The sequence below is a fragment of the Odocoileus virginianus genome, chromosome 11 (genome assembly GCF_023699985.2).
Source record: "Odocoileus virginianus isolate 20LAN1187 ecotype Illinois chromosome 11, Ovbor_1.2, whole genome shotgun sequence".
In the NCBI taxonomy this organism is placed as follows: Eukaryota; Metazoa; Chordata; class Mammalia; order Artiodactyla; family Cervidae; genus Odocoileus; species Odocoileus virginianus.
Window position 1 is genome coordinate 46,396,745 of NC_069684.1, and position 9,418 is coordinate 46,406,162.

General features: G+C 42.4%; 1 protein-coding gene across 2 annotated transcripts in view; it reads left to right on the plus strand.

The window, feature by feature from the left end:
- Positions 1-2,037, plus strand: part of DESI2 (desumoylating isopeptidase 2) — a 42,943-nt gene extending 40,906 nt beyond the window's left edge. For both annotated transcript variants that reach the window (XM_020915247.2, XM_070474400.1), the window contains exon 5: positions 296-2,037. In XM_020915247.2, coding sequence (XP_020770906.1) covers positions 296-529 — 234 coding nt within the window. In that variant the 3' untranslated portion in view covers positions 530-2,037. The remainder of the gene's footprint in view (positions 1-295) is intronic.
- Positions 2,038-9,418: the final 7,381 nt, after the last annotated feature.

Below are 9,418 nucleotides of genomic sequence, written 5' to 3' on the forward strand. Positions count from 1 at the left end.
CAGTTGCAAAGAGCAAAGAAAGGAACCAAATGGAATTAGCTGGATTTTATAGATGTAAAAAATAAGCAGCTTAACAAAGTTCTTCAGAAAGGAAGGGACAGAGCTGACAATAGGGAGACCCCAGGCCTCTGAGTTAGGGACTGGCTTGTCATCAAAGGCTGGAAGTAACAGCACCAAAGGATTTGGAGCAGTGGCTTTTCTGCATATCCGCCTGCCTCCCTGACCCTCCACTCCTTGGCAGCGGACCAGATAACCTCAATCTCTCACCTAATGCTACGCTCCTTCTCCTCTGTAGATTCTCTGTGGGAAAGAGATTCCTCGCTGGATCAATCGGCTTGCCTACTTCAGCTCCTGTATACCTTTTCTACAGAGTTGCCTCCCAAAGGAGTGGCTCACGCCCGCAGCCCTGCAGTCCAGCGTCAGCCAGGAGCTCCAGGACGAACTGGAGGAAGCAGAGGACGCTGCAGCCTCGGCTTCCATGGCCAGCACCACCGCAGGCTCCAGACCTGGGCGCCACACCAAGCTATAAATGTCTCCAAAGTCACACATTCAGGACTGTCTGTGGCAGTTGACTATCACTAGAGAAAAGTGAAAGAATAAACATCCTTTGGATATTTTGTATGCAAAGATGGCTCTCCCCCAAATCCCAGTTTTTCAGCTCAGGATTATATTTGTAATCAAAAACAAAACAAAAAAAAAGAAATCACTTGGCGCAGGAGGGAGAACTTTGTATGAAGCTGCCCTCTGTTTTTTTTACCCACTTGTAAATTTGGATTTACTTCTTCTGTTTTATACAAGCTCTGTTAAGTTATGTTTACAGTATTTTGTATCACTGTTTACAAATCTTGCATGGACTCCTGCCACCATGAAAGAAGAAAATCATGTCTTCAGAACTTAGGCAGGTAATCTTTGTACACTTCTGACCCTTGCCCCAGCTACGGCATACGTGATAGGCACAGAGGAAGGTACTCATGCAGTTAGGCACCATGACCTGCTTAAGAATTGTCTTTCAGGTTTGTCTTTGTTCTTGTTACCCTTTGGGCACCAGGATGCAGAGAGTGAAGGAGCACACAGCCCTGCGGGCTCAGGACCTTGGTCTGCGTGAGAGGCGCCCACGCGGTGCTCTCAGCGCGCCTTCCTCTCCAAGTAGCACATCACCCAGGGTTCCCGCTGAACGGTTGCTTTCATCCCAAATATCCGTACACCTCTAGGGGGTGGTGCACTCTCGTGTCAGTCTGGCTTTGATGCCTCTGATTCTGTAAGTAAGATGTTTTTCGTTAAAGATATTCTTGCTGGCAACAAGTGTTTTTGCACATGCATTGGGGGGAGCTTCATTTTTATTTTAGTATATATCGATATCCTCCGTGCACAGGATTTTGTACATGGGACAGGAGTATCCTAAGTGGTAGCCTTCTGAGTAGCAGTGTGAGTTGACATTCAATTGCTTTTAACTATTCAGGCTACCTTTTATACTACATCTTGAAAACTAGAGTCTAAAACGAACACTTTCCAAAAAAGTGAATACTTGGATATTTTAAGCATTTTATGTTCCCTACCAGAAAGACTATGTTGAAGTTTATTAGTTTGTTATGGGAGTAGTTTCACCTCATAATAGAAAGCCTAGTCTCATTGACCTCATGTGGAAAACACATATTTATGTGTCTTAGACTTCTATCTTTTTCTGTTCTCCCAAATGTATGTGTCTTACATGACCTACTCTAAGAATGAAGTTGTCACCCCAGGTATGTCCTCATTAGCAAGGAATCTGTCTGCTCATGTCTACTCCCAGTTTGACCCTTGGATGTAAGAGCCAAGTCATTACATGTCAGATTCACTTTTTCTGCCTTAAGAATGAATGTCCTATATAAAATATTGGATGCAGTGTATAAATTATCCAAGGCAGTGACTTCAGCTTTATATATATTGTTAGTTTTAAAATCATCTACATTTATTTAAACTTCTAGATGGGATTGTTTGCTATTACTCTTTGTAAAGATACATATCTTTCAGTAAACTACATTTTTAACTTTTCCATAAGCTGATTTTGAGTCGTTTTATCAAATAAAGCACACCCTGTTCATAGGGAAAATAAACCTTGGGTATTGACCTGAGGAAAATGAAGCCACTTAACCTAATCACGCTTTTGACTGTTCTGCTTCTGGAGAGGAAAGCCTTTATGAGTTATTCTCAGTTCTTTGGGAGGGGCAGAGCACTTGTTTTAAGAGATGGGCCAGAAAGGAATATATGATCTTTATGAGACGTTGACTCAGTTCAGGTCTAAAAGTTAAATCGAGAATAAAATGCAAAGACTCTGATAGTGAATCAGTTCACTCAAAGAAGAGTCCTATCCTAACCTAAAACTCAGGTTAGTGATAAATGTTTAGTGCAGTTTGCTTGGGGTTTTTTTTTTTTAATTTGGTGGATTCCAGTTTTTTTCTTATCCATTCAAATATACACGATTTTAAGTCTGTGCTGCTGACACCCATGAAGGAGTGGCCATTGTTTAGGCACTTCTTGGTGAGTAGCCAGGAACCTTCTACCTTTGCTCATCCAGATTCCAGCACCTCAGCACACAAATGATTTTATTGTGATTTTGTTGTATTTGTTTTCATCTGCAGCACCTGAGGTTTAAAAATAGTGTAAACGGTCTTAGTAAAAATAAATAATGGCCTAAAAGGCCAATTATCTGTAGAATCAGCAGATAAAATTCTGGACATGAGATTGTTGGCAGTCTAATTGTACTTGAGGTTGAGAAAATAAGTGTCTTTAGAAAATCTCATTTAAGTCCGTTTGTTCACTGCAGTTCAAAATTGAGGCTGAATTTAATTAACTAGCATTTAGCCACCTTCCCTTGCCCTTGAAGGAAAAGCCTCTTGTTCTCAACGTGATCTCTGTTAAGAAAAATCCTATCTAAAAAAATCAGGTCATTAAGATACATGTGATACGATGGCATCAGATGTTCTCTCTGTAGCTGTAACCAAGTGAAACTCATTTCTCACGGTGGGTTGGGCAGTAATAGTGTTAAAGAGGGTCGGGAGCTGCTGGCTTCTACTGTTTGTTCTCAGTGCCCTTTGGTTTTGGTTTTTTTCTTTTTCTCAACACTAAGAAGGGGGCATCAGTTTTGCAAAGCGTGGCCTGTGGCGTGGTAGAAGGCAGTGATGCAGCAGTAAAGAGAGCCTCCACTTGATGCCTGAAATCCAGCCCACTGTTGCTCTGACCCACAGCAATAGTGCAAGTTACCTTCACCAGCATTTGTACAGAGCAGGGAATTCTGGTTTTCGCCAATTGATAGCATTGTGTGTATGAGGAGATTCAACCCTACAGACAGCTGCGGGACTCTGTATCCATGGCTTCTTTCCATCACAAAACGGGTAGAAACATGTTCACTGCTTCAGGGTTCTAATCTGTGTGTCGTCTTATGGCTCCATTTCTATAAGATACTCTGTAATTTTGATACATGCTGTATTTTCTTTCAGTGACCAAGTTTAAAAGGCGTGGGTTCTGTTCAGCAAATTGGCCATACTGCCACTGAACCCCTTCCCTTCAGTATGGTTTAGCAGCTCAGTCATTAGACTTTCATTGTCTACCCAGTCAATACGCATCTTCATTGTTTGAAAGGTGTTAACAGCAGTTGGAGAATCTTCATGAACCTGAAGATTTATTTCTTGTGAATTTGAATGCAAATGTACTGTCATTCATAGTGTTTATATGAAAAAATACCAGGAATCTTCACTTTTGCTACCTTGATATAGCATTGGGCTATCATGTTAACAACATTGAAATACATCAGTTTATTAAAAAATACTTTTATAAGAAATGTTTTATAGTGCTTTCTGACCTCCAGAAGACTGCAAATGTTACATATTGGGGGGGGGGTACTATTTTTATTTAAATTTTTTATTATTTTTTGTTTATACAGTTTTAAAAGCTACACTCCGTTTACAGATTACAGATACTTCTAGACGGGTGGGGATAAGGGTAGGGCCCCCACTATCCCTGAACACACACTCCCCGTCTAGAAGCACCTGGCTCTGTCCCCGCGTTGGAACAGTGCATTCTGTAGTCTCTCTTACACCCAGTAGGGAGATTATTTGTAAAACCCAAGAATCCCATCTGCTCTGCAGAGACAGTCCACCCTTCTCCATTGTATGTTCCTCTTGTATTTGCTTGTACTTTTACTCCCATGTATTCCTGCTGAACTTCAGGTCCATGGACCAGCTCCTTAACGGTCAAAGCATAGCCACACATGCTCCCAGGCAGCAGTGCCAGCCCCGACTCCTGGGGGATGGAGGCAAAGCTGGGGAGAGAGAACATGCCCCCTTGTCTCCGCCAGGAGTGCAGGGGAGAGACCTGTGGGGGAACGGCCCCCACTGTCCCTGAACACACACTGCCCATCTAGAAGCACCACGCGAGCAGGAGCCTGGGTGACTGCACCTAGTTTCTTGCAAACCTATTCTGCTCTGCACCTCCAACCTGACCCTTCCCCCGTCTTCATTTTGTACTTAGTCCCTCCACAAACTCCAAAACTTCACAAGTGGTGGCTAGGGCTTCCCTGGTGGTCCAGTAGTTAAGACCGCTTCCACTGCAGAGGGTGCAGGTTCAATCCCTGGTTGGGGAACTAAGATCCCGCATGCCACGTGATGCAGCCAAAAAAAAAATAATAATGGTGGCCGTTTATGATCTGTCAATGGGAGATTCAAGAAGATGACGGAGGAATAGGACGGGGAGACCACTTTCTCCCCTACAAATTCATCGAAAGAACATTTGAAAAAGCTGAGCAAACTTCACAAAACAACTTCTGACCGCTAGCAGAAGATATCAGGCACCCAGAAAAGCAGCCCATCGTCTTTGAAAGGAGGTAGGACAAAATATAAAAGATAAAAAGAGAGACAGAAGAGCTAGGGACGGAGATCCGTCCCGGGAAGGGAGTCTTAATAGAGGAAGTTTCCAATCACCAGGAAACCCTCTCACGGGCGGGTCTGGGGGAAGTTTTCAAATCTCGGAGGGCAACCTAACTGGGAGGAAAAATAAATGATCTGTCAATGCCTGTTCACTCTCTGCTAACTGGGAATGATCTACAGCTCATTTGTTCCCAGGAACAGCAACCAAAGGGGAACTTTCCCCCAAGTCTAAATAGGTTTTTAATAGACTACCAACTCCAGTCTGGTAAAGCAACTGGTCTTACCTGTAGAAAGGATGCCAAATACACTGAGGGACAATGGTCTTTACTCTCCCATTATCTGCTCCCGAAGTTCTCATCACCCAGATACTGACCTAGTTCTCAGGGTGCAGAAGTCTGTGCTAATAAAGAAGAATGCTCTATGCTATGCATTGCAAGAGGTCGATTAGAGGCAGGCAGCCACTTCTTTACGGATTCTGAACCCAGAGGACTGCTGAGCCCTCTCAAGCTTGTCTCTGTGATCGTTTCCCCAAAAGGAAGATCCTCCCAAAGAGGATTATACTTGGTTCCTGCAGTGGGAAGTGTGAATAGTTTCCATCTTGTCAAGGCCAAGGGGAAAGCTAGGGTTAAGCAAGTGTGTGTTTAGTCGCTCAGTCGTGTCCGACTCTTTGCAACCCCATGGACTACAGCCAGCCAGGCCCCTCTGTCCATGGGGATTCTCCAGGAAAGCGTACTGGAGTGAGTTGCCATGCCCTCTTCCGGGGATCTTCCCAACCCAGGAATCGAACCCAGGTCTCCTGCATGGCAAGCAGATTCTTTACCAACAGCCACCAGGGAAGCCCAGGTTGTTAAGCAAGGCCTGCTCTCAGTTCCAGCTCAGGAAAGCATTCATCTCCACTTTGCTGTCCGGTAGAAACTAACACATTGAAAAGCAACTCCACTCCAGGAAAAAAAAATTTTAATAAAAATAGGCCCCAAAATATGTGGCCTCAGCTAAAATATGGATTTGAATTTGCTTTTAAAAAATGTAGACATATTTGTAATTCCACCACACTGTTTAGGTCAATAAATAATAACTGATAAAATATTTCCTTCAGGGAGTAAGAAACTAATAGGTCAACAGCAGAGCAAAATTGTTAAATACCGGAGAATAATGACCTAAAATACATTAAAGCTTGAGCTGAACATGCTTCTTAAATAGTTAATGTCCAATATTAAATGTTTTATTTAATTGCCCATTGTTTGATAAATATTAATATAAAATACTAAAACCAGTGACCAGTAAGATAAAACAACATGTATTGTTTTAAAATGTATTATAAATATTATAACCCAGGTTGTATGTATATGCTTTAAAAGTTTTGAGAAAAAAACTGGAAAAAAAATGACTTTTAAAATTACGTAAATAAATTATGAATAGTATTATATTTTAAAATTTGAACATAGCAATAAAATTTATTAGTCTACAGATCATTTAAAAAAAAATCGGGCAGTTGACCCCGGTATTGGGGGAGGTTCTTCTGCCCCTGTTTCTCCTTTCCTGTCACACACAACACCCTACTGGTGACACTTCTATCACCAAATGTGTGGGGCTTTTCTCCAAACCTAGCAGTTCTCCACAACACAGGCTGGTGGGTCTGCAACTCAATTCTGACACTATCTGCCTGGAGAAGGCATCAATCCCACAGGCTAAGGGCTCAGTCCCACTAAACTGCCTCCCACTTCAGATTCCAGTCACTAGTAGCAGGGCCCCGGGTTACCCACGATTTCTGTCTGACTTGGCTACAAATCAGAGGTTCCCACAATACCCTCCTTGAGTATGATTTGCTACAGAGGCTCACAGAACTCAGAGCAACACTTTCATGTACCAGTTTATTAAAGGATGTGATTTAGAAAGTACAAATGAACAACCAGATAAAAAGAAACACAAGGTGAGGTCTGAGAGTATCCAGGGCACGGGGGAGCTTCTGTCCCTTTGGAGCCAGGGTGCGTCACCCTCTTGGTATGTGGATGTGTTCGGCCACCTGGAAGATCTCCAAACCCTATACTATTGGGATTTTATGGAGGCTTCTTCACGTAGGGATGAGTAAGTATTAACTCCATTTTCAGCCCCTTCCCTCTCAGAGGTAGGGATGACAGGAAAAGATTCCAAGCTTCTAATCATGGTTTGGGGCTTCCCAAGTGACTCAGTGGTAAAGAATCTACCTGCCAATGCAGGACACACAGGAGAAGGCTTGATGCCTGGGTCAGGAAGATCCCCTGGAGAAGGAAATGGCAACCCACTCCAGCATCCTTGCCTGGGAAATCCTGTGGACGGAGGAGCCTGACGGGCTACAGTCCATAAGGTCGCCAAGAGTCAGACCCAAAAACTAAGCATGCTTGCAGTCATGGCTTGGTCTTTCTGGAGACCAGGAGCCATGCCCACCCAGAGCGGCCTCGACAGAACAAAAGCTGCTCCTGGTGCTCTTATCACTCAAAAGTTTACAAGGGTTCTAAGAGCTCTGTTCTTGGAATCGGAGCCAAGGAACAATACATACATTTCCTATTATCTCACGACTTCCAATCTTTCAGCCTACATACTCATCAGAGCTTGAAGCCAGAGTCACTGTCCATGTTACAGTGGGAAAACATCCTTGCTGTTTCCAAAAGCCAGTCCTTCTTTATCACTAGATCTCACTCTCTCATCTCTCAAGGCCTTGCCCCAACTTTATTCCTTGTCTCCTTTGAAACATCAGTTTCCTTTTCTCCACTGGATCATTGCTATCGGCATAAAACATGTTCTGTGCTTTCTCAGCTAAAACCAACAATCCAGGACAAACTCTCCCTTCACTCCCTCATCCCTAGCAGGGCAACTTTTCCCGATTTCTCTCCACAACACAAGTTCATGCACCTTCAAGTCCTATTCACTCATAAATAATACTTTGGCTTACATACATATATATTTCAGCCTGAAAAATAATGAACACCTCCCTGTACCCACCACCGAGCTTAAAAAAACAGAACATGAGCAGGAAGCTCGATCTCCCTCCACAGTCACTTCCTTGTCCCTCCACTGAGGGGATGACCACTATCCTGAACCATATGTTCATCATTCCTGTTTTTAACAGTTTTCCATACCCACTGAAGCATCCCTAGACAGTATATTATTTGGTATTACCTATTTCAAAACTTTTTATAAATGGAATCACTTTGAATATGTTCTCCTATGATTTAAAAAAATTTTTATGTATTTCTTGAATTCATGCACATTTATGTGTGTAGTTATAGTTCACGTTCACTGCTGTATAGTATTCTGCTGTATACCTATACCATGGTTTTATATATATTCCACTTTTAATGGATATTTGAGCTGTTTACCAAAACAGCCCTAATGCTCTTGTGAATGTTGTTTAAGACATACCCTTTGCTCAAATAGAAAGGTCCCTCTAGGGGTGGAACTTTGAGGTTTGAGGGAACATGGGAGAGGGTTTCCCCTTATCTGGGAGAGGAACTGCAGAGTCGGAGGGAATGTGCACTTAATCCAACTTTATTAATTTTTAAGGAAAAAAAATATACTCTTCTTACTGCACTTTGATTAAATAAAATCTTATTTGGCCCTCTCTTCATCTACTAGTCAAACAGAGCACCACAGGCTAGTTATTCTCTTATAATATCATATAATGAAATTTCAGAGCCTGGGCTTGGAAAGTTTTTTTTTTTTTTTCATTATTCAGAGGTAAGAGCTGTGCTCAGCTCCCACACAATCCCTAGGAAGACAACACTCAGCATCACAAAAGTCATCCAAAGGATCTGCTTGATTGGTTAAGAACCTTGAACAGAATGTGTCTTGCAACTCAGAGCAGCAGAGTCTAGATAGACTTCTCTGACTAGAAATTGTTGCCACATCCTGTGACAATAACCACTATGTGAAAATAACCTCCACAGAAACCTATATTTGGTTACTTGTCTTACTTAATTCACTGACAATTATTGTTGTAAGTGCGATCCCAGTATTCCTAAAAGTTACAATACTTGAAAAAAAAGCTTCTCTTACAGATAGGAAGAGGATCATGGCACCTTTTTCCTATGAGCATGATGGAAATTTCAAAACCCCCCTGCTAGATACATTATTTAACAAATCATCTGAAAGTCCTTGTATCATCTTGTCAACACTGGGCACCAAAATTGTTTTTCAAGGTGGCCATAACACTCTGCACTCCCACAAGCAGGAGACTTTCATTCCCATTACCCCACACCCTTGCCAAGATTTCATGTTGACTAACTCTTCAGTGTTTGCCAATCTGGCATAAAGTGGTATCGAGCTATGCTTTTAATTTGCATTTTCCTGACTATTAATAAGATAAGAATCTATGTCTCTGGGACTTTTTTTTTTTTTCCTGTGACAGTTCTATCTTTAGCCTATTTTTTAAATATTTATTTTGGCTGTGCTGGGTCTCCATTGCTGCTTGGGCTTTTCTTTAGTTGCAGCAAGCGAAGGCCACTCTCCAGTTGTAGTACACAGCCTTCTCATTGGGTGGC